At 33.4% G+C, this 24,666-nt stretch overlaps 5 protein-coding genes and 1 long non-coding RNA gene across 9 annotated transcripts; 5 read left to right on the top strand and 1 right to left on the bottom strand.

Moving 5' to 3' along the window:
* Positions 1 to 72: 72 nt before the first annotated feature.
* ckn (CRK like proto-oncogene, adaptor protein) lies at positions 73 to 4,840 on the top strand. 2 transcript variants are annotated; one of them, XM_089267812.1, is made up of 3 exons: positions 73 to 243; positions 688 to 801; positions 1,116 to 4,840. In XM_089267812.1, exon 3 carries the CDS (start codon positions 1,164 to 1,166, stop codon positions 4,104 to 4,106), a length of 2,943 nt encoding a protein of 980 aa, XP_089123938.1. In that variant the 5' UTR covers positions 73 to 243; positions 688 to 801; positions 1,116 to 1,163; the 3' UTR covers positions 4,107 to 4,840. The 2 variants fall into 2 exon arrangements, with proteins under 2 accessions (XP_089123938.1, XP_015786311.1); XM_015930825.3 differs by lacking the exon at positions 688 to 801.
* A 2,955-nt stretch (positions 4,841 to 7,795) lies between these two features.
* Positions 7,796 to 13,370, top strand: LOC107368871 (ADP-ribosylation factor-like protein 3). 2 transcript variants are annotated; one of them, XM_025160778.2, is made up of 9 exons: positions 7,796 to 8,178; positions 8,293 to 8,779; positions 8,903 to 10,481; positions 10,550 to 10,693; positions 11,125 to 11,241; positions 11,327 to 11,377; positions 11,491 to 11,676; positions 11,740 to 11,882; positions 12,633 to 13,370. In XM_025160778.2, the coding sequence occupies exons 3-8, from the start codon at positions 10,476 to 10,478 to the stop codon at positions 11,782 to 11,784; spliced, it is 549 nt and encodes a 182-aa protein (XP_025016546.1). In that variant the 5' UTR covers positions 7,796 to 8,178; positions 8,293 to 8,779; positions 8,903 to 10,475; the 3' UTR covers positions 11,785 to 11,882; positions 12,633 to 13,370. The 2 variants fall into 2 exon arrangements, with proteins under 2 accessions (XP_025016546.1, XP_015792249.1); XM_015936763.3 differs by having other exon boundaries at positions 7,796 to 8,779.
* Positions 13,371 to 14,061: 691 nt separating this feature from the next.
* On the top strand, positions 14,062 to 15,263 carry LOC149093901 (uncharacterized). The gene is made up of 3 exons (XR_016198871.1): positions 14,062 to 14,485; positions 14,558 to 14,642; positions 14,756 to 15,263. It is a non-coding gene; the product is annotated as an uncharacterized LOC149093901 (long non-coding RNA).
* Positions 15,264 to 15,470: 207 nt separating this feature from the next.
* NO66 (Bifunctional lysine-specific demethylase and histidyl-hydroxylase NO66) lies at positions 15,471 to 17,949 on the top strand. Its single transcript, XM_015932414.3, has 5 exons — positions 15,471 to 15,588; positions 15,649 to 16,932; positions 17,017 to 17,088; positions 17,150 to 17,605; positions 17,684 to 17,949. Exons 1-5 carry the CDS (start codon positions 15,538 to 15,540, stop codon positions 17,753 to 17,755), a joined length of 1,935 nt encoding a protein of 644 aa, XP_015787900.1. The 5' UTR covers positions 15,471 to 15,537; the 3' UTR covers positions 17,756 to 17,949.
* A 741-nt stretch (positions 17,950 to 18,690) lies between these two features.
* Hdc (histidine decarboxylase) lies at positions 18,691 to 21,529 on the top strand. Of its 2 annotated transcripts, none has more exons than XM_015932432.3 (4): positions 18,691 to 19,279; positions 19,368 to 21,036; positions 21,117 to 21,214; positions 21,278 to 21,529. In XM_015932432.3, the coding sequence occupies exons 1-4, from the start codon at positions 19,252 to 19,254 to the stop codon at positions 21,319 to 21,321; spliced, it is 1,839 nt and encodes a 612-aa protein (XP_015787918.2). In that variant the 5' UTR covers positions 18,691 to 19,251; the 3' UTR covers positions 21,322 to 21,529. The 2 variants fall into 2 exon arrangements, with proteins under 2 accessions (XP_015787918.2, XP_015787911.2); XM_015932425.3 differs by having other exon boundaries at positions 21,264 to 21,529.
* Positions 21,527 to 24,007, bottom strand: LOC107364980 (intraflagellar transport protein 38-like). Its single transcript, XM_015932443.3, has 8 exons — positions 23,632 to 24,007; positions 23,437 to 23,548; positions 23,291 to 23,375; positions 23,038 to 23,217; positions 22,869 to 22,964; positions 22,552 to 22,769; positions 22,114 to 22,255; positions 21,527 to 22,055 (listed from the first exon to the last, which is right to left on the bottom strand). Exons 1-8 carry the CDS (start codon positions 23,651 to 23,653, stop codon positions 21,606 to 21,608), a joined length of 1,305 nt encoding a protein of 434 aa, XP_015787929.1. The 5' UTR covers positions 23,654 to 24,007; the 3' UTR covers positions 21,527 to 21,605.
* Between the last annotated feature and the right edge of the window lie 659 nt (positions 24,008 to 24,666).

Here is a 24,666-nt window from a genome sequence, read left to right as displayed (position 1 = left end):
TTTGGATACTAGATGGAGCTAAAGCCAACTGAGGATTGAGGACATTGAAAAGAACAGCTTTTACAGTTCTTCTGATATCTGTTATCAAACGTCTTATTCTGAAAAATGGGAAAACCTTTTCTATCCGTTGGTTTTTGAATTAAAAGTTAATTTAAACTTTTGTTTCTATGCTATGTGATTTAACTGTGTTTATGTATTTCATTAGTGGACATATCAATTCAAGTGAACAAAAGAATATCAAAAGTAAGCCCACATTTATTAATAAAACATCGGATGGTTGAAAATACAGCTTGTGACTTTTTCTCCATTTCTGTTTTGCTGTTGCTTAGCTGGTTTTGGTTTTTGGCTGTTGCTTTTGATTGAAGTTTTTTTCTTTTCTTCATTATGCCAACATTGTATGTGTATGTGTGCTGTGATGTATTTTGTTTTGTCTCAATTTTTCAGTGTTATACAACCTAATATGTTTGACTATTGAGGAATGGATGATGTGTATAAACCTTTGACTAATGTTCAATCTTTCTTAATTTACGCTTGATTTCATTTAATTCTTCAAATCATCTTCAATACTATCTATTTTTGGTTTTTATTTTTTTAATGCTGCTTTTTCTTTCCCTTCTATAAATTTCTTTCTTTCTTTCCTCTAAAGATTTCTGCTTGTTTTTATTTCTTTTTTATCTATCAAATCAGTGTTCCAATGTTTCTGTTTCTGGTAAATTATCTATTCTGATTATTCAACAACAACCTCTGAAGAATTCATTCATTCCTTTTTTGCCAGATTACATGCAGATGCTCACGTTCAATGTAATTAGGTTTTGCTCATTTTGTCACACTTACTATGGCTAATATCGTTAAATGAGTTCCCTTCACAGATCTCTTCTCTCTCACTCTCTCTCTTTTCTTTTCGCTCACTCGTTTACCATTCTCACTCCCTCTGCTTATCATCATCTGTAATCATCTTCTTCCTCCAATTTTTCTTCTTCTCTCTTATACATCCATTTTCCTACTAAAAGCTATATTTATTGCTGTTTGATGTTAACTCGCCCCTGCGTCCATATGAACCATTTTTCACTCTAAAATTTTGTGTTTTCTCTCCATGTTGTTTCTTCTTAATACAGTTAAATGTGGCTTGACCCTTGTGATTAATATTACATATCTATCGTGCGATGCGACGTAAAGGAACTTTGCGATGGAGTGTTGCAAAGAAAGTGTCTATTCCTGTTCCACCACCCGAAGTGGTTGATGTTAATCAAACCCGAGCTACTGTTCAACGGCGCTCAAACAATCTTAAGCCCAATGTCGATCGAAACAGTTTATCAAGCACTGGCAGCTCATCCAATAGTGAGGAAGGAAGTATCATTCTTTCCTTATTACCTCCAAGTATTGGTTCTTTGGATGAGGGATCTCTTCTTGAAAACTGGCTGACTAGTTTACAATTTGAGGAATATATCCCTTTGTTTGTTTCTGCGGGCTATGATATGCCAACCATATCACGTATGACTCCAGCGGATCTAACTGCCATTGGAATAACCAAACCCTTACACCGTCAAAAGTTGAAGGCTGGTATAGCCAAGTTAAATATACCCGATGGAATACCAAATTTTATACCTAAATCTCTTCTTGAGTGGTTAAAGCTCATTCATCTTGAAGAATATTTTGATATTTTGTGTCAGCAAGGTTATGATTCAATTGACCGTGTTATTCAACTAACTTGGGAGGATTTAGAAGAGATTGGCATTAAAAAGCTTGGACATCAAAAGAAATTGGAATTAGCTATTAAGCGGGTTCAAGATTTAAACAATGGAGTTCGACGATCATCAACACACTATTCAAATTTATCAGCATCTGTCCCATCATCTTCATCCCTCTCATCTGAAAGCTCTTCGAGCTCTTGTCCAGATGCATTACACTCTTCATCTCACAATCTAAGTTTACCGTTGAAAATTTTTCCACCCTTAAGTCAGGAAGTAGCTATTAACACTTCCATTGGTCCCAAGATTACATCACCAGCTATTGAAAGCCCATTAACGCCAGAATTGAAAACTTTTCAACAGTTATCCACTAATGATCCTTATGGTAGTTTAGGATCCAATTCATCATCTCAGGTTCAACTAAACAAAGACCAATCAAGTATATGCAATAGCAGCACTAGTATAGGGTTTGATCCATCCAAAGGAATAAGTAGTACTTCACTGCCTCCACCACCTCAATTAGCATCAACGAACACGAATCCTGTGACATCAGTCCGCGGTCGTTCTTTCGAGAGTTTAAATAAAGATGAAATAGACTCTTCTAAAATTTCTGCTTATCTATCAAGGTACATATCACAATTACAGACGTATGATTGTAAACCAGATTATCATAGGTCTGACTCCTTCAATAGTGATGCCTCCTCTCTTGGTAGTCCTAGACGACCATCTTTTCAAGGTTATGAAAATGATTGTGAGCCAGGTAACAATCGACAAGGATTATTGCAAATTCATGATTTTGAGTCAACAGCTACTCTCAATAGATCGAAAGGATTGATCAAAAATAAACCGGTTGCCAAGATTGTTGCCAAAAGTCGACAAGAAGATGATTATCAAAGCGCAGCTGATTATAAGAAACCTGATGTCGTCCCGAGAGTTGAAGTAAAAGCTTTGGGTAAAGTTTCAATACCCTCTGTTACAGGGGTAAGTGGAAATTATTCAGCTGATGGCTACATGTCTGATTCAGGTTCTTATCAATATCAACATTATCCATATCAGTTATACCATCAACATCAATTTGAGCAACCTCAATATCAATTTCAGCAACAAAGTTATGAAACCGACGAATCTCATATTAAAAATTTAAACTATCAAACACCAGTGACTAGTGAAAATATCTCAACAGCAGCTATTTATGCAACGTTAAAAAAGAATAAGCAACCACCAGCACCACCAAAACGAACTAATTCAATGAAAAGTGGTTCTTCCAATTATATTTACTCTGGGATCAATTATAATCAAAGTCATGATAACCGTCAAACAATGTCAACTCGCTGTAATAGTTTAGAAGCTATTCAAGAACAAGCTTTTGCTACTTGTATAAAAAGTTTAACAACACGATTCAACAATTCTAATAATAATGCCCCTGAAATTCCACCCTTGCCCATTCGTAATCATTCAGTGACCCCAAAACCTCCTCCAATACCTGACCATGCTTCTTCACCAATAACTGATGATTCTCTCCCTCCACCACCATCGCCGCTTCCCTTTGATGGAAGTGATGTCTCTAGTGCCAATTCAAGCTACATTAATCAAAATGGACATAACTTTGAACAACAGTCGCAACAATTACAACAGTTACAACAAAAACAACTGCATCAATTGCAACTTCAACAACAGCCACAGCTACAGCCACAGCCACAACCACAAATGAATTCAGGTTCAGTATCATCACCTGATTCAATTACAAGTCCAACCTCTCCAATAAATTCAGGCAGCTCAAGTGATAAGGAGGCTATGTCGAGCAGCTCATCTACTGAATCAATGCCTTTTGCCAATGATAATATTGGTACCATTAAACAGAGGACAATCAACGATAGTAATTCAACAAATCAAGTGAATAATACCTCTAAGCCTGTGCTGCAATCATTGCCGTCAACAACTACAACCAGTCCTAAAGCAACTTCACCAACAACCGTTTCCACTGCCATCATCAGTAACTCAACCACCGTCACAAACAAACAAAGTAACACCATAACTGTTACTGCAACACCTACATTATCATCATCAACAGTAAACGCCACATCATCATCATCATCAGCAACAACAACAGCAACAGTGAATGTAGCAATAAGCTCAGTAGCACCCACGGATAAATCGCTGATCCCGCCATTCGTGATGTCTTCTAATTCTGTTTCAACTTCTGTTTCTACCTTTTCATCTTCTCAATCTTCCAGTCACACCTCTCCGACCCACTCAGGGAACTGTAAAAAAGCTGAACTCAAAACCATTAATCCAAGTGCACCAGATCCAAAGGTTAACAATACTTCGAATCACCTTATTGAGGACATTGAAACAATGTTGTCAAATTTATCAAACCAGTTGGATGCTTTATTGGAAAGTGAGACAAAAATTAAATGATGATTGACGCAGTTCATCAAGATGAAAGCTAAAACAAACAAATTGAAATAATCAAATGAGTAGCAAAAAAACCTCTATTTTCTTTCATGTTCTTCCCACCCTATGGAAATATATAGAGTGATTGAGAAAGATATTGAGTGAGAAAAGATGAGGAAAGCATAATAAGAGAAATTCAAGAGAGTAGAAAAAAAAGTTACAAATGAAAGTTTGTTTCGCTTGAAGTAGAAAGCAAAGTAAGCAAAGTTTATCCAAGTTGAGTTAGTTACAGAGTTTGAGTAAAAAAATCATTTATAGATGCTTCTTATATCACATAGTAAACTGACAACTTTTTAACTAATATTTAGTAAGAGTTGACTGAACAGACAAAAAAGTAAAGCCATCGTTTTGTCATTCACAAAGTTTTCATATCTTATGAATATATACACTTTACATAGAAATCATACTTTTTCTCTTCATCATCACCAATCATCGTTACCACAACAAAGCACCATCACCTGCATCAACAGCTATTAAACAGCACAAATCTCATTTCTAAAACAATTCATCACAAATCACCTTTTTCACAAATTCATATCAAGAAAACTCAGGGCCCACAAATGCATCGTAATATCTCTGTTTTCATGTTTTTCCTATCTAAAAACAACAAAAATCAAGTCTAACCATCGACTAAATCATTGATATAAATATATATAATATGAACAAAACAAATTATAATAAAGAATTATATTATCGTACATTTAAATTGTGAATCTTTTCGTGAGCAAACATTGCAATCATTTTCATTTTATAGTTAACGCACAGTTTAGTTTTCAAGTTTTACTTTTCAATAATTTGTTTCTCAACGAACCATTGAAATGAAACTTGACTGTTGCAAGCAAAAATTAAAGACAAATCAATAAACTAAATCATTGTAAAAGTTAGCAACATTTTAATCAATTGGTGAAACATAATTCGGAAAATGGTTAACAGTAATCTTCATCAGAATCAGCTGATATTGAGAATCAAAGAAAGGCCTCGCAAGGAAAATTGTTGTTTATTATAAATAACCAGAAAAGGACATTTGATTAACATTCTGTTTTTGATTATTTGATGTCCGAGGTTTATTTTTTGTTTGTAACTTGTCTTTGGCATTAAAATATATTTTTTTAGGTTTGTAAATTAAGCGATAATTGATTGTCTTCAATAAATCAAATAAAGGTTTTGTGCGGATACAAAAGATGAAAATTAAGGTTAATTATAATGATCGGGTTGTATTTTTTGCTCTGTTGTGTTATTGTCTGCTTGATGAATATTGAATATCGTCTGCGTTTAGGAAGATGATGATTATTTTAATTTGTGATGATCATCAGACTGTGATTGGTAACTTGTTATCTTGTACTTTTATTTTCTTTGTCGATGATTTTTGTTATCATATATGGTGTTGCCTCTCCTTTCCTCAATATTAAAATCTCAGACTCGATTGCTTTTGGAGTTTAAACATCTTACATGTAATTATCTTCCTTTCAGGTGGAACATTTCATTAAAAGAAAAAAAAAGAATTATTCAGAATAATTAAAAAATGAATAGAAAAATTGATAGTGAGAAATGAACAAAAGCAGGAATGAAATTGAATGCAACAGATGATAAGAAAAAGTGTTTTAAAGGATGACAAGAGTCTAAACTCGAACCCGAACTCGAATTGTATTTTGAGCAATCATGATTTTCAGTTTCCATTTTACAGGAATTATTTTGTTGACCAAGGTAAATCTAGTAACCCTGAACCTGCAGAGCTTGTATCCTTGTCTGAACCAAAGAGAGCGTCACTCAGAGAAAGGCCTTTTAAAGTGTCTGAATTGAAAGTATCGCTGGATGGTAATGAAGATGTAAAGTAACCAGCAGAATCTGAATCTCCAGTTAAGCCAAAGGTATCACCAGAAGATGAACCCGAGGAAGAAGACCCAGAGTCAGAGGATTCGTCAGCAGTCAACTGTCCAAGTAAATCTTGTCCAATTTGTTGTTCAATTTGTGAATCCACTCCAAAGTCAATACCTTTCTCCAACTCTTTCAATCCTTTTCTACCTGATTGAGATCCAGATCTGTCTCGATAATTAGAGTATGGATGCTCTTCAGCATTTGAAGGTGAATATGCATCTGATGAATCCTCTTCGGGCTCAGTTTCTGCTTCATCAGAGTCACCTTTTGCTCGACCACGAATCTTGGGTCTTGTACCTTCTTCAGTGTCGCTTTGTTCTTGAATAATTTTAGTCTTCTTCTTTAGTTTAATGGCGTTATTTCCCTTTCGCTTCCTTGCCACGGTTGGTTCAACTTGTTCCTCTCCCACTTCCTCCGATTCGTATGGTTTAACCGTTCTTGAACCATAAGCTGGACTGGACGCTGATGAGGAACCAGATTCGCCTAACATGGGCATCATCTTTGGAGATTCATAACCATGATGAGCTTGGTGATGATGAGGTGGATGATGGTGATGACTGTGATGAGGTTTCTTTTCCTCGTGGCTGTTGATCACAATGTTGGCTCCACCTTTCTTATGGCTATTTAACACAACGGTTCCTCTGTAATCACGAACCACAATATTTTGAGGACCCTTTTTGGGTGAATTTACAATGACAGAGCCACCACCTCCGTGCCCTTCGGATCTACCTTGAACAACAATATTGGCACCACCTTTTTCACCATTAACCAGATACCCATTGAAGGTAATTAACAGAAGGTATCCAATTTTTATGGATACAGAGTTCACCAGCATATTTAGATATTCCGGTGATCACGGAAAACACAATTAACAATTAATCCAAAATGGACACAATACAAAGCGTAATTTCAAATCAACCTTTATAAGGAAAGTCACAATACAAAGATGAGTAAAAGTGTTATTTTCCTCTTTTTTTGTTAACAAAATAGTCAAAAGTCTTGTTTGAATGTTACTCGGTAAAATCTTAACCAAAACTGAAACTTAGATTGTCACTGATACCATTTATATAATCATCGATTTGGTTCATTTGATCATTTTGTTGATTCTAATTGATTCATTGACAACAGACAAACTGTTTTTGTTACAAACAAATCATTCAAATCATGAGAAACAATTCAACATTTACAAAAGATTACATTTATTGCTATAAAACTATCCTTTTAATCATAATTTAATTCAACTAAACAAATTATTCCTTCCTCAGCTTTTCATTCACTTTCCAATTCCACAGTCAATAAAAAACAGATTGATTGTAGGAATGATAATCGATTAGGTCGGTTGTAACTCGCTTTCTTGGAGGGTAACAAGGCAGGAAGGAAGGAATGATTAAGGTGATTGTTTTCATTAATTGTAAAATTTAGGGGTAAAGAAGGTAAAATTATGTTACCTGTACCGATCATCATTACCATAATCATCAACATGATCATCACCATTAAATAATAATAATCATCAATTGAAGGTTCTTCAAGTTTTCCCATATTTCTTCAAGAATAGTCACTTTCGGTTAACCCTTACCAAGATATAATGTTTTGATTGGCGTTGACATGATTTTGATTAAAATTAGTTCAATCTGTTTAAATGGTAATAATCGTTGACAACAATTACTCTTAATCACTTGAATATCGAGAACAAATGATTAATTAAGAGACAAACGGAAGCTCAAATAAAATCAACTAACAAATGAAACTCAATTTGATTTAATCACAAGCTTATTGTAAAGTTAGATTGTTTTAAATTTTCAAATATTAACAGCTCAATGATTAAATAGTGACTCAGAAATTTGATCAGTTTCGTCAACAGGGAAATCCTGAATTCAAACAGAATCAAAATTGGGTGAATAGCTACAAAGCGCCAATAAACAATCGTCTCTTGATTTACAGAATTTTTCTGAGATTAAATTTTACTGAATTACAGATTAACTGGCAACAATTAAAATGGTCTTTATGCTGATTTAGAAGTGATTAGAGTAAAGTGAAGATTTAACATCAATGTTTATTAAGATGCAGGAACACAAGAACCAGTTATTTGCCCAAATCTGGTTCAGGTCATTCTCTGGTTTCTAGTCATTATTCACCTGGTTTTGAATTGTTATAACAAATTGTGAGTGAACATTTCGGTTAATTATTTAATTTGCCAATTCATTTTTAACATAAGAAGGTGAAGAAGCGCTCATTTTCAACTCATTATTAACGATTAACCATAATTTACTTTCAGCTTGTCCCAAATTTCATCTCTTTTTTTTCACAACATTGAAGTGTTTGAAATTACCTAAACATTTGAATGATCTTGTAGGTTGTTATGTTTATCATGATAATAATGATGATGTAAATGTAAATCCACCTTATTTCAAGTTAAAACCAGGAACCAGGTTAAAACAGGATTAAAGATTGTTTACCCTGGGCTAAATTGATGAACAAGATTATTTGTCTGATTCCCTGGAATTAACATTTAGTGGTTTCCATGGACCAAAAGTGATTTCAAGATGAAAGAGGGAATCAAATTTACTGATAAATTGCGTGATAATCTTCTTCTCACCTCATCATGAGAAGAAGTATTTTTAAGAATCAAGATGAGGATGATGATTATCAACATGATTCTTAAAATTGTTGATCAACCCTGATGAAATGTTGATTAAGTCAATTTATTGTTTTACTGTCATTTCAATGATCTGACTGTCAATGTCAATGGTAACCCGATAATGGTAATCATTGATTTCAATCTCCTCTTTTCCTCTCACCTCACCTCAATCAACAAACACAAATATATATTTTCATAATTGTTAACATTATAATTAATGCATTTCTTTTGATAATTACATCCACAGGAATGTCCAATGGATTTCCCATGAATGGAGCAACCAAAAGAGAGGATTAAATATCAAATGGACATCAAATGGAGACAGAAGAGGAAAACAAGTCAGCATTGGATACTTTTACCAGATTTAGTTCCTGGTCATTTATCAGTGATATTGTGAAAACATCTCAATGACACCATTACAATTGAATGTAAAAATTAACCTGTGGTTAAATAGGTTTTGAAAAAAAGCAATGATCAACAATCAAGACGTGAACACAATCAGAGTAGCAATGAAGAGACGATAATGATGGAAACAAATTGAATGCACACCTTGAGGAGAGTTAAGATGATACTGTAAGGGAGGATGAAGGGATATTGGGAGACCTGAAAATCGATTTTATGGCCTTAAGGCATTCATTTTTTTAAATGATCGGTTGCCTACAAAAGCGAAGCCCCTTACTGTTTCCAAGGTTGTTTACCTTTTATACTTGATCAACCAACACCTCAATTGAACCCATCTCAGTATCTCCTTAAGGATTGAACAATAAATCATTGGTGATAATTGTAAACATTTTATTGATTCAATTCCATCGAGTTGCTTGCAATTTAATCGCAGCTTTTCATCAATCTCATCCATTAGACCATTCAAAAATGAGATCGCCTTTGTTAACATGACAGAAACCCTCAGATTAATAGAAAGTTTATTGAAGCTTGAACTTGATAACCTCAAGATTATGTTGGAAACCTATTGATATTAAGTTAACTCAATCCATTTCATTGATATTGACAAAGGCCAATGAGTTATTAAAGACCTTGCATGTGTTTTGGGAAACATGTAAAGTATGAAGTTGTCACCATAAGGTCATCGTGTTCACTTGGATACTTTAATGTTTAAATATCATCTGACCATCAATTTGATTGCCAATTGCGATGCTGTTTTATGTATTTTTCACAAGTCAAATAAGGAATTGGAAAATCAGTCAATAATTATGGAAAAATGATTTATCCAAATGTAAAAATTGTTCAATATCTGTTAATGGTGAATCTAATGGTTTTGTTATTTCCATTGGATTGGTTACAGACACTTGGTAATGAACAATTGTTTGGGAAATCTGTGAAGTCTAAATATTATGGATTACCAGAAAAAGGTACTGAAAGAGTGTTCTGGTCCTTAAAATGTATTACGAACTTCTCTCTGGTTCCTTTCAGTGCTTTCATTTAATCTTGAAAATTGTCCCATTTTGCCTGTTTACGTGTACAAATTTTCCGTGTTGCCCATTGAACTATTGATCAGATTGTACCATAACACAGGAAAAATCACTGTACAATAATTTTCTGATTGTTATGTAAAAAACATTATTCTGGTTACTAAGAAACAAAATAACAATGAAAATGAACCAAAAATCTAAAACAAACAGTTCAGTCCTTTTTTTAGTGAAAATTATCAATGTTGACAATTTACTTCAACCTAATGTACCAATTTAAAACAATATAAATCCAAGTGAATCAAACAAAATACTTAATAAAATCATCTAATAGACCTAAAACCCGCTTAATTTCATCTTAACGGGCAATCTTAAGCTCGCAACTAACCTAAATACATGATGGTAATGCAAATGCTCATTTCAATATGAAATACTTGGATTAATGATTGTGATTTTAATTTATCTTCCAGGGCCTATTGTCTTTACTAAGAAAATTAAAAACTACTCCTGATCGGGAAGTCCGTATATTGTTATTGGGACTGGATAACGCTGGTAAGACAACAATCCTTAAAAAAATGTCCTCAGAAGATATTTCCCATATAACACCAACTCAGGTTAGTTGATTTATTAAATCTTATCTTTGAATCGAAGCAATTAGATTGAATTGTAAATGCTTCAATCTTTGATTTAGTTTTAAATTTTTACATTTCCCTGTCTAAGTATAGCATCTCATATAAATTGTAGCTGGTTAACATTGTTTATGTTTTGGGTTCATTGAACGTTTATATTGATTTTTCCTAGTCTTTCCAATGTTTTTTGATATAATCAGGCTTTTCAAACCAAGTTTAATGTAACTATAGATGAGTAAGGAAATAACGAAAATATTCATTTGAAAAAATTGATTTTGATTTATTACCTTTTTGGGTCGAATGGAAATGAAAATGTCATTTTATTCATATTTGTACATTCATTAAATTCATTTGAGATGTCACATCTGGATCAGTTGATGATCGATATTGAATGTTTTATTTTTGGTACCTTTTAGGGATTTAATATCAAAAGTGTCCAAACATCGGGCTTCAAGTTAAATGTTTGGGATATCGGTGGTCAACGGAAAATCCGTCCTTATTGGCGTAATTATTTCGACAATACTGATGTTCTGGTGAGATTGTGATAAACAATAACCTCTGATCAACTAAATAGCCAAAACTATTTCTCTCCTTTTACCTAATTTTTACCTCAACCAGATTTATGTGATCGATAGTTCGGACAAGAAGCGATTCGAAGAAACCAGTATTGTAAGTTGTAACTTTACCATTTGAATTTAACGCTTATTTAGCAGCAATTTTTAGCAGCACAATCAATGTGATTGTCAATGTAAAATTTGATTTCAACTTTTGGTTTCATTTAGGAATTGAATGAGCTATTACAAGAGGATAAATTGAATGGAATCCCAATATTGATTTATGCCAATAAACAAGATTTATTTAATGCTTCTCCAGCAAGTGAAATTGCTGAAGGACTTCATTTACCATCGATTCGAGATCGAAGCTGGCAAATACAGGCCTGTTCAGCAATCTCTGGTGAAGGACTTAAGGTTAGCGAATCAGCTGTTGATTAACTGTGATAATAATTACAATTTCACTTCTCTATCATTTAGGAAGGATTGGATTGGGCTTGTAAAAATATTAAGCCTAAGAAGTGACCAACAATGATTGACCTTTTCGTTTCCCATTAAATTACAAGTGTCCATGTTTTGTAATAACTCAATAAACCCAAATTTAATCATCTAACAATAACAATGTGAGTAAAAGTGATAACTCAGTCAGCTTCAACATCATCTTTTGCCAGACAATTTAGCATTTGATGATCAGCATCATCTAATGATTTGTACATTAAGTACTTATCTGTCTGAGTCAATTTGAGTCAATTTAAAACTTAAATGACATTAACAGTCGCTATCGACGACATTGGACTGAATCTAATGTTTGAATGATAGTTATCTGTCAGTGACTGTTAGACATCGATCTAAATGTCTTAAACTCTTCGCTCATCTAAATCTTCAAACCATTTCATTTTACTTCACTTTTTGTCAGATCTTTATTCAAAAAACAATCACGCAGTTGATTAATAAAGATAATAATTTAGATTGCAGAAAACTTATCAAGATTTGCTTTAATTGTGAGTCGATTTAATCGTTGCCAGGTTGATATCATTTCAACTGAGTTCAGGGAATTGAAAGATGAAAACTGGCTAATAGTTACACTGACTTGGGATGAACCACTTGCCAACCAATTTAATTGCATGAAAAATCATTGAGTATATCCATGATTTTATTGAGATGATTTTACGTCAATCAAAAATTAACTAGTTAATATATCTTTCAGCTGATTGTTCAAATAGGCTTGTTAATCATTTATGTCAACTGACAGCTACAATTTTTCAACACTTCAATAGTGTTGTTTTATCATTATTGGTCCACATTTGTTGCAGAAACAAACCTTAAAATGATTGATTTATTAATTTTGCTTTCTCCACCATCTTTCAATACAGATTTATAATTTACCTGTGGAGTCATGGTGGTTCATATTGAGGATAGGAAAAGGAAGAAACATTCAAAGACCAAAGAAGGTTAAAGATGATCAAACAAATTGGTGTTCAATTTTTCAAGCAAACTCTTCGGTTGTTCAATGCTAAGCCAACTCATTTCATGTTATCATCTCTCCTTGTGTTTATTTGTCTTGAACTGTTGGTGTTTATGTTCAGCTTTTATTCATTAATCAACAGTTCCATAGAAGTTGTCAAATTATGTTAATCAATACTCGAGATTATCATTTTCATCTTGATACTATTCTTAAACGTATAAAACCATTTTACTGACACACATTTTCATTTTTTCTTGACATCAACTAATGTTAATTTGGACATTTCTTTATATTCATCCATTGAATAACCTTCATTGTTCACAATTATTAGCACAACATATCAACTGTCATCAGTAATTTGTAGCAAAATTGATCTAAATTGTACACTTTGGTGACATGCATTTGAAAAAAAGTCAACATTTTTGTATTTCCATCAAAAGATGTGCTTATCACTTTTTCTTGAATTGTTAAATCATCTTGATTCATCTTGATACTTGATCACTTGATGGTTTCATTTATTACTTATAAACCATTATATAATTATGAATGTTTATTTTTTTATTACTGTTAATAGTCTTACCATTAACATTAGCTCAGCTCAAATCAACAGTTACCATGTAATAATAACATAAAGTTTAACTCTTGATTTATTTCCACTTTTTTATCTACTCACAAGTATTGCCAGTCTCTTAACAGTAATACAGTCAACCCTCTGCAACAAGTAAAAGGACTTCTTAATAGTTAAGCCTATTTGCGGTCAGATATTTAAGGTTTCCAAATTGGTCAGTTAACATTACACTGCACCTCTTTTGTCTGTCAAGTTATAAACAAATTAATCAATCACAATATCAATTAGTCAACAATTTGTTTAAAACGTCTGAAAACAATTACAATCCTCGTAAAATAACAATCAAAAGTGAAAGGAAGAGACGAAGACCATGATTTCAATTGATGGATGAAAGCAATGAGTGTAAAAACAATTATTGTTTCAAAAGGTAAGATCAACTCAACTCTAAGATTAACGATTAACGTTTCGTTAGCTGTTGATCTTACTTTCGCCAGAATTATGATGTTGATGCTGCATAAGATCGGTTCTCATGTCATCGGCAGAACTTTTTTGACTAAAATATAAGAAATTTAAAATCTTAAAGAGGAAAAGCAAAGCTGACTTTTGGTGAATGGGTCAAAACTCTGGTCAAATGTCAGACAATATTTTGGTTTAAGGTTCAATCTTGGAAGATAGTGAAAGGTGTTATTTAACGTATCAAGGTTAATATTCAACCAATAAACTAGTTATCATGAGAAATGTTGATTTAGAGGTTCTGCTTAATGATGATGGTTATTCATAATAAAATATATCCATATCCATCTTTTTTTAAATAACGTTTAGATTACATTCATATTTAGTTACAACTCACATCGATCATAATAATTGCTTGTTAAAAAGTACACACAGAATACAAACAATTTTAAGCTTGATTGATGAGAAATAATTAACTTCTGTTGATGACGATGCTTAATTTTCTTGACGATTAACAATGTTGCCAGGTCACTATTGACTAATATATTTTAACCAATTAAAACGTTATTTCTCTTCCTTTCAATTATTATATTAAATTGTTATTTTTTTGAGGTAATCAGTTATACAATGAAAAGCTCAATTATTCAGCTGATCTTCTGTTGGCTACTTTGTTTGTAAATTATAAACATTTATACCTTTTGACCATTACTGTAAATTTTGCTTTTCATTTCTTTTCAAATGTAAGTAGCTTTTTGTTTGAAAATATAAGTCTGGTTATAATGTTACTTTCACGATTGAATTAAATTAACCAGAGAATCAACCAATTTTTGGTAAAGCAAGTTAAACTTTCAACTGTACATCTTGATGCAGCTTCTTGTATAAGCAGGTTATAACAAGGTAACAACTCGACCCAATTACCTTTGAATTTTACGGTCAATTAACTCTTTTTCACGAGTGTTTGTAGTAAATTATTCATCTGCGTTTGTTTTTACCATCTTTTTTTATTACAGTGCCTACAGTAAACATTGATTGACCCTAATAACATCATTTCTTGCCAGTGTAGTCATTATAGTGAAACCAGTAAAGGAGACAAATGTTTTTGTATTTTCAGTAAACACTTGTCATTATATTGGACAATCAGAAACAAGTCAAGACACTTCAAATGTAAAGTACAACAATTTTCAACAGTCAATTGCTAATTAAGTTAACACTGAACAGCTAAAGGAAAGTAAAAACTACGCATTGGTAACCTTTTGGCGTCAACAACTTCTCTGTATAAGTTGGCCAAATTAATTTGCTCTTCCTGCTGTTCATTTTTAACACTTAAGAGTCAAGCACATTCAAGATCAGAGTTGAGGCCGAGGTTGAAAGAATCACACTGAATACTTAATCTAACAATTGTAAGTATTATAATTCAATAAAGACCAAGACGATTCACCAAAGTAAAATTAAGATCAAATGAATCAGACTCATCAGATGTTTGCTGGAAGCCTATTTGTAAACATGATGATTATTACATACCTGAAATTTTTATTGTTAAATAATGTAAGAGATGAAGTAATTGTTGGCTGGATGAAAAATTTAACCAAAAAATTTTTCCCTTTGGCACTTTCAAGCAGATGAATAAAGGGTTTGAAATCGAAAAGCGCGCTTCTCCTACCGAACTCCTTGGAAACAGTCTTGTCATATTTGTGAAAACATTTTACATTTCTTAGCAAACTCCTCAAACCATGTGCTAAGGCTATTTCCATTTGTTTATTCAAAATTTAGTTTTTATTTCAATTCTTACAACATGAAATTTCCTAAACAGTTGTCTGCCTTTGAATTTTACAAATTGGCACGGGTATGTAAATTGTAATTGAAAATTTTATTGAAACTTATCTTATTCTTGTTTTTTTCACAGGGTAAGAACAAGAAAGGAGGCCGCCAAAAAAATCCTAAAAGAAGAAAATCTGTGGGTGATGATCCTTCTTCTGTTCCTGAATTCGACGAACCCCAATCAAGTACATCAAAGCGAACTTTTGGTCAGCTTGAGGAACCCTTTTCAAGCAATAAAAGAGTTAGGTTTGCAGAAGACGAGTTTGATGGTCATCAATCAGATGGAACTGACGGAACTGATGGAACTGACGCTACTGATACTACTGATGCGTCTAATGACAACACTCTTAATGAAAAAAGAGAGCGAACATTTGGTGTTTTATTTAAAGATAAAGTTACCAAAAAGTCGGCTGACATTCCAAATAAGAAAACACGCCGCATTGAGTCCATTTTAAAACATAGACAAAGTTACAGTCTAGATGATCTTAGAAAGTCTCCATTTATAAGCAGCCTTGACGTGCCAAGTAAGAAAGCACAGGAAATACCCATAAGGATTCAAAAAGAACCTGATGAAGATGCTAAGAGTACCAGATCTTTCAGTATCCCTCCCTTCTTAACTGATAGTCGAGAACAAGCTAAAAAGTGTTTCCAATGGTTGATCAATCCTTATGATGTTGATCGTTTTATGTCAGTGAATTGGGAAAAGGAACCACTCTTGCTAAAAAGAAATAAACCCAACTATTATCATGGAGTTTACAGTACTGCAGATTTAGATAGAGCTTTACGTGAGCGACATTTACAATTTACTAAAAATATTGACATCACTAGTTATATTAACGATGAACGAAAAACTTATAACCCCGATGGTCGAGCTTATCCAGCGGTTGTCTGGGATCATTTTCAAGTTGGATGCTCTATAAGGTTATTAAATCCACAAACTTATTCTCGATCAGTCTGGAAATTGAATAGTATTTTGCAAGAATTTTTCGGTTCATATGTTGGTGCCAATGTTTATCTCACTCCTGCTGGTTCCCAAGGATTTGCTCCTCATTATGATGATATTGAAGCCTTTGTACTCCAATTAGAAGGCCGCAAATTATGGAAAGTTTATCCACCTTTAGATGAAGCTAACACTCTACCAAGATTTTCCAGCAAAAATTTTAAACGAGATGAACTCAAAGCACCTCCAATATTAACAGTTGAATTAGAACCTGGCGACATGCTTTATTTTCCACGAGGTTTTATACACGAAGCTCAAGCTGTTGAAGGGGAACATTCTTTACATATAACTCTTTCAGCCGCTCAAAAGAACACTTATGGAGACTTATTAGAAATCATGCTTCCAGTTGCATTGCAAACTGCAATGGAGGTAAGTCTTAAATTGGGCAGATTAATTTTTCTTAATTCCATGAAATGATACCATATGTTAATCAATTCATCTTTTTTTAAACAGGAGGATAAAACGTTTCGGGAGTCTTTACCAACTAATTACCTTCAGTATATGGGTGTAGTGCATCAGGATGATGTTAGTATTACGATTTTTAAACTTTGTTTCTCTTTTACTAATCTTTATCTTTTGTTTTTAGTTAAACTCAAACCGGGACGTGTTCGTTTCTAAGGTTAAAAATCTAATGACAAAATTGATAAGTCACATTAACGTAGATTCAGCGGTTGATCAAATGAGCAAGAGGATGCTTCGTGAAAGCTTACCTCCTGTTTTGACAGCCCAAGAAAAAAGATCAAGTATTCATGGATCGGGTGAATTTTGGGATGCTGACTCTGCAACGGTTGAAGGGGGTATTGAGCTTGCTCCGGAAACATCTATTCGACTTCTTCGTTATGGAATCGTGCGACTGGTTATGGAAGAAGATGCTATTCGTCTTTATCACAATATGGAAAATTCGTATGATCCTAACCAAGAAATTGAATCGCAATATGTCGAAATCGATTCAAATCTTGCTCCAGCAATCGATTATCTCGTCAAAAACTATCCAAATTATGTTGAAATCTCTAGTTTGCCCTTGGAAAAACTGGATGAAAAGGTTTGTTATTTCTTATACACTTCTACTCTTTTCGCGTATATTCAATAGATTTGACTAATTTTTTATTTTTTTCCTCAGCTGGAAATATCTAATTTGTTGTTTGATAAAGGCCTTATAACAATCGTGGAAGAAGGTTCAGATTCAGAATAGACTTCATAACTCATCTGAAAAATTTTCATGTTCCTGTCAATCTGTAAACCAAACAAGAATCTCTTCTTGATTCTGATAATCACAATACTTTCTTAAAAAAGTGTCCTTAAACCTAATTGTAAATTTAATCTGCACTTTTGCATGATAATAAACGGAAAATTGAAAGCAGTGGCCATAAGCTGGTTTTATTCAAACATGAGCAACTCTACATTATTGAATCGAGTAATTAATCATCTGGAACTAGATAATGTTTAAGTCAGAAATTGACTCAGTCAATAACTAAATTAGCTTTACAGTAACAAGACAAAAATAGCGATAGATTTTAGCTAAATAGAAATTTGAATCAAAAATCTTGAATTGTTATTTCAATGAAGTATGTGTTGCCCAAAGTTCCCAGTCTAAGAAAAATTGCTACACTGATTGAATCGAAGCAACTGTTCCTCATCTAAATTAGTTATACTTTGAGTCCAATTTCTGAACATTAATCTTTACTCTCCATGTTTCCATCACTTTAATTGGTAAACCATTCGGGTTAAGTTTAAGTTTTAATATTGATGCAAAGCTAAACAAAAGATTCAAGATTAAAGGTTAACAAATCTCAAAATATTTCCTAAATCAAGTCCAGTCAAAGATGAATCTATGCGGCATCGACAGCGATTATTGTTGAAGTATCCATTGCCTGACTTGCAATGGACAACATGAGTTGGAACCGAGTAGTCAAGTTGAATCCAATCTTGATTAAAAGGGAAATTTTTTGAAGCCAAGGAGTTCTGGTGACTCCAATTCACTGACTTGGATTCTGTAAATTGATAACTTTACCTTAATTAGAAGATGACACAGTTTCTAGTCAGCAAAGCGGAAGGTTAACAAAAGGTAAAATGAAACGTTAATCACTTTTGAACTTGATAGTTTTTTGATCAGGTTGTTACCTGATTATCAAGAAGTTTAATATTGATCTTCAATTATTTAAGTTAACTTTGGTAGTTGATAAATGTTCAGAAATAGAATCTTAAAGCTTGTTAGTTTTATATGGATTATGCCCAAGGGATCACAACTATTAGGTGAATTATATTGAACTTTTATGTTATTCAATATCAATTAGTTCACCATCAATTGATTCAACTCTATTCTTCCAGGTTCATTTTTCTCATAATAATTTATCGTTAGTTTACACCTCATAAGCTCTTGCCTCAAATTTGATCAAACTCTGGATCAGCACAAACAACTTTTCATCAAAGCTCATCATTTAATCGCTTTTTAGTCAAGTTGATATCAAAGGAAGAAACACCAAAAAATTACTTAATTTTGATCAGTCTATTTTATTCAATCGAGTAATTATAAGTTGATTGTTGCCGATATGGATTAAATTGTTTGTTAATAATAAATTTGTCAAGAGTGTATCAAAAGCTAACCAGTCTTGTGAATATAACCAGAAGAGTTTTCCAGTCTACGTGATTATCTGTTGGAGTTTAAGAGCAATCAAGTGAATATCTTAAATGGATTGGGTTGAATATCGAACGGCTGGTAAGTCTTTAATCATTGATTTTCATATCCCAGGATAAGATGATGGTTTTAAATAAACTTTGCATGTAATTAAAATGGTTTTCTCTAGGTAAACTAATGGTTGATTATATTGCCGATTATATGGAAAACATTCGTGATAGGCGAGTTTTTCCATCAGTTAAACCTGGTTATATGAGAGATTTAGTACCCGATCTTGCTCCAGAAGAGGGTGAACCATGGTCAACAATATTTACTGATATTGAAAAGGTAATCATGCCAGGAGTAACTCATTGGCAAAGTCCTCAGATGCACGCTTATTTTCCCGCACTCAATTCGCCAGTTTCATTGCTTGGAGATATGTTGTCTGATGCGATAAACTGTCTTGGTTTTACTTGGGCTTCATCACCAGCTTGCACTGAATTAGAGTTAATTGTTATGGATTGGTTGGGTAAAATGATTAACCTTCCAGATGATTTTCTGCATACTCGACCAGATTCAATGGGCGGCGGAGTTATTCAGACAACTGCTTCTGAGGCGACTTTTGTGGCTTTATTAGCTGCTCGAACCGAGGCTCTAAGAAAATATCGAGCCATGGTTGATGAAGAGTTTGAAGATGCTGAGCTGAACAGACGATTGGTGGCTTATTGTTCAGATCAGGCTCATTCTTCAGTTGAAAAAGCTGGTCTTATTGGTTTAGTTAAGATGAGATACATTGAGACGAATGATGATCTCTCAATGAGAGTTGATTGTCTCATCGAAACAATTGAACAAGATCAACAGCAAGGATTGATACCGTTTTTCCTTTGTGCTACACTTGGTACAACAGGAGCTTGTGCTTTCGATAATCTAACTGAAATTGGTCCCATTTGTGTAGCTCAAGATATTTGGATTCATGTTGATGCAGCTTATGCTGGAACAGCTTTTATTTGCCCAGAGTTTCGCAAATGGATGAATGGAATTGAATTTGCCTCAAGTTTTGCTTTTAACCCATCTAAATGGATGATGGTTCATTTTGATTGTACAGCAATGTGGGTTAAAAACAGTCAATCGCTTCATAGGACCTTTAACGTTGATCCACTTTATTTGAAACACGAGAACAGTGGTTTAGCTGTTGACTATATGCACTGGCAAATATCTTTATCCAAACGATTTCGAGCACTGAAACTCTGGTTTGTCCTTAGAAACTTTGGCGTTAAGGGTCTTCAAGAGCATGTTCGGCAAGGTGTTCGATTGGCTGGTTTATTTCAAGACCAAATAACCCTAGATCCAAGGTTTGAAATACCATCAGCCAGACATCTGGGTCTAGTGGTTTTCCGGTTAAAAGGGGATAACCAATTAACTGAAAAGCTATTGAAAAGGTTAAACTCCGAAGGTAAAATACATTGCGTTCCAGCTTCACTTAAAGGAATCTATGTTATTCGCTTCACGGTCACATCACACCAAACAAATGAACAAGACATTATGTCGGATTGGAAAATTATTCAGGAAACAGCAACTGCACTGATAAATATGTTTAAAACACCAAGTGGAGCAAGGAAAACTATCAATCTGGCTGAGGCTAAGAAATTACGACCTGACTTTGGCACAAGTTTACTTTTATCTAATAGTCCGATGACTCCTAAAGTAGTCAACGGCTCTTTTGTGGCCATCTTTGAGAACAATGAAGTTGTACCAGAATTTGTTCGACATCTTGGCAATTCGTTGAAACTGGTGGCAAAACAAAGTCCAGAATTACGAAGAAGAATCAAAGGATTGATGTTGACAAATAAGCAGTACAGGTGAGAATCTCAAAATCAATAGCCTCTCATGGATTACTTTTGTTGTTGCTTAAAATTTCGTTTTTGTTTGTTCCATTCAGTCTGGACTCTCGAATCGATCTTATGAATTCCATAATGGCAAATTTAGATCTGACATCAACAGAAACGCCAAAACAGAGGAGAAGTGAAAGCTCTGAGGGTAAGTACAACAGGGTTAATGATGCACACACAAAGCACAATCACTTCAGAATTTGTTTTTCAGACAAAGGCGATGCAATCCAAGAAGAAGAAGAAAAATGTTCGTGATGGCCACGATGATGATTCATTTATTGGAAACATTGAACAAACGTTAATCATTACACCATAGATGGTAGCTGCAGATAAATTAGGACCAAACCTGAAACCCTTATTATGCAGAAAATATAACTGTTTTCACTTGAATGTGTGTGTTAAACTATCCAAAAGCATTGTATAATTGGAAAATAAATTGAGATGAAACGTAAAAAAATTTAAATCGAAAAACATTTTCTATTTAATTGTATGAGTTGAAGAGTTAAAGATAAAAATGATTTGGATTTTTGACATTTACATTAAAAATCATTATCATCATCAGTTTCGTCTCCTTTTCGGTTATTAATGTCTTTGATGTTTCGCAATTCTCGTTCATCTTCAGAATCCAATTCAGATGGATCATCATCACCATCTAAATCTAAATCGGAATCTAAAGAATCATCTCTATCCCCAGCAATCATTGAGCCAAATACTCTTACTCTACCAGTTTCACTTCTCTTTGCTGTTGTAGAGTTAATCATTGCTCTATGGGAACGATCGTTTTTAACCATATTATTGCTCATTTTACCACTTTCTCCAAAATTATCAACATCATCTTCATCATCATCATCTTCTTCTTCGTCCTCATCATCTTCCAGTTCACCAAGATTAATGCCAATATCCAGATCAGCATCGCTCTCATTTTCAGCTCGAAGTGATTCCTCTTTCCTCATCTGTTCAATCATTCTGTTTATCTGCTCTTTGCGCGTCTAAAAGAGGCAAATAACATTAAAGGTAAGTCAAATTCAATTTAAAAAGTGGACTCACCTTCATCTTGTCAATTTCAGTTTTTTCAGAGTCTTCCAATTGCCAGTCAAGATAGACAAGACTTCGAAATTTGGTCACATAAACATCATACAAAGTCGCCATTTCTTCTTCCAGTTTTTCATATTCATCCATAAAAGCTGGCCTGGATGTTAAAAATATAAAGACAATAATTCAACCTTCAATATGATTAAATATCAGAGATATTATCGATTTCTTGGTGGTTCCGGGCAGATAATCGTGATTTTACCACGAAACAGGCTCCTCTTCTGGTAAACACGCACTTCATTCCATGATAATCCGAAGGAATATCTCGATTTTCTGTCAGCAAGTAACAAGAAATCGATGGTGCTAGATGATGACTAAACTTGGTCCATCTACTTAGGACAGTTGACCATAGAGATTGAGCCCTTAACAATTGAATTGAGCAAATTTACTTACCTGACTGATTTAAGTGTTGCCAATCTTTTCTGGTACCTTTCAAGTTCTTGTTGTTTCTTTTCAATTTTAACGTCCAAATTGGCCTCGTCTGAAGCAACATGTTCAATCTTATAATTTATGTTTTCAATCTCTTTTTCAACCCTTTTAATTTCATCTCGTAAACTCTTCTCGATCTCTGGAATCGCAAGCTGCCGATTCATTGCTTGAACCCGTTTCTCCTATCAATAAAGTAAATCAATCCAATAGTAATCACCAAATTTTCACTTAAACAATCAAAACAATACTGTCAGTAACTGGTAGATGACGGTGTATCTTACCCTCAATTCAATCTCTTTTTCCAATAAATCAGACAATAATGCGCCTTTTTGAGTGATTTTTGATGCCAATTGACGAGTCTTCTTTAGTTCAGTCGACTATTTCAATAATGAAAAAACAAAATTATTATTCTCAACGATATTAATCACATTTACACTTATTTCAGCATACTTTACTATGAATCAATGATTCTGACATTGTAATCACATCTTCTTGGTTATGATCATCCACGTTTTCACTTTGCTTAGAGGCTTGATAAATAAGACTGGCCATTTTCATCATTTCTTGAACGGCATGACCATCAGCTGTGTAAATTTTTTTGGTGTTTAACTTTATCAAAGCCTTGGTTGCCTTAATGCAATAATCAGATACAAAAATCACAGAAAGCTCATAACAAGATGGTTCTAAAAAACACTGGACTTACTATTAACTGGGCACATGTTTTAACAAAAATGACTCGATCTTGTTCGGTTTCAATCACATAAGGAACTTCCAATGATGAATCAAACCTGTGAAACAATTTGAACAGAAATAATTTTCAACTATTTTTGGTACGTAAAACCAGCTTACCTCGTAATTAACCATCTTAATATCTCGGCAACCAAAGGAAAATTTGGTTTCCTAAAATTATCAATTGAAACTAAACGAGGATAACCAAGGAATCGTAAGATTTCTGAAAAGTCTAATTACAAGCAATATGGGAAAAGAGATCATGAATTAACCGTAACAATTTCAATTTTCATCAAGGCTTATCAATTTACTTACTTCGAAGCTCTCTAAATGACATTTGGGTTACCTTTAATTTAATTTTAATTTAATGATGAATCTATTCCAAAGTGTAGCTTTGCATGTTTCCATGGCAAATGGACTAACCATAACAAAGATTGTAGCCAACTCAGACTTACGAAGCGTAATAGTTAAACTCCTATGCAATTCACTTTCCTGTATAAAAATATTGATTATAATTGCTGGTTGTTAGATTAAATACTGCGATCGAATCAAAAAAATTAGCCAAAAAATTGCTGTAGAGCCCTTTCGGTCAAATCGTAATTTTAACACAAAAATTGCAGTAAATTTTTATATCAAATAGATTATAAAGAAATCAATTTGATTTTAATTCAAACTGAGTCGGAAATCTCATTTTCATGTGAAATAACATCATTCATTTTCATTTGGATGTAGTCGCTAACTTCATCTAGTTGTTTTAAAAGTCTTGTTAGTTACGCCTTGTGTCCGTACCTTTAATTCATATTCGGTGTTTTTGTCCATTTTATCAATAACTTGCTGCTCGTAATTTCAGCGACTTTTTATCATCAAAAATCTCCAACAGACGCATTGTGATCAAATCAAATACTCAGAATAAGAAATCTATTGTGATCTCTATTGTTTTATTTTAAAATCAAGATTACCAGATTATCTTAATAAACCAAAAACAACATCTTGCCATACACCCATTATAGCGTCCTAATTCCTGTGTTACATTTGTTTTACATTCCGTTTTCACTCCCCTTTTAGCTCAATATTATAAAAATACATGATAAATCGATTGTTCATCTTTAGGTTGTAAAGAAATCATTTTATGGTTCATCTGTTAAAGATGCTGGAAAAATTGACAGATGAGTGTCATAGCTTATAGAGAAGTTTGCATTTAAAGGGAAAATGGCTGTATTTGTATTTTTTATTATTATTTTAACATTTTCATACTTAAAATTGATTTAAATAGTTTATTTTAATTGTTAGAACATTGATTTTAGACAATTTATTTTATTAGTTACCTAAAATGATTTGATAGAAAACGTT

The sequence above is a fragment of the Tetranychus urticae genome, chromosome 2 (assembly GCF_039701765.1).
Source record: "Tetranychus urticae isolate SD_2017Ah chromosome 2, NJAU_TeUrti_SD_1.0, whole genome shotgun sequence".
Classification (NCBI taxonomy): domain Eukaryota; kingdom Metazoa; phylum Arthropoda; class Arachnida; order Trombidiformes; family Tetranychidae; genus Tetranychus; species Tetranychus urticae.
The sequence above is the reverse complement of the archived record's forward strand: the minus strand, read 5'-3'. Positions and strand labels throughout refer to the sequence as shown.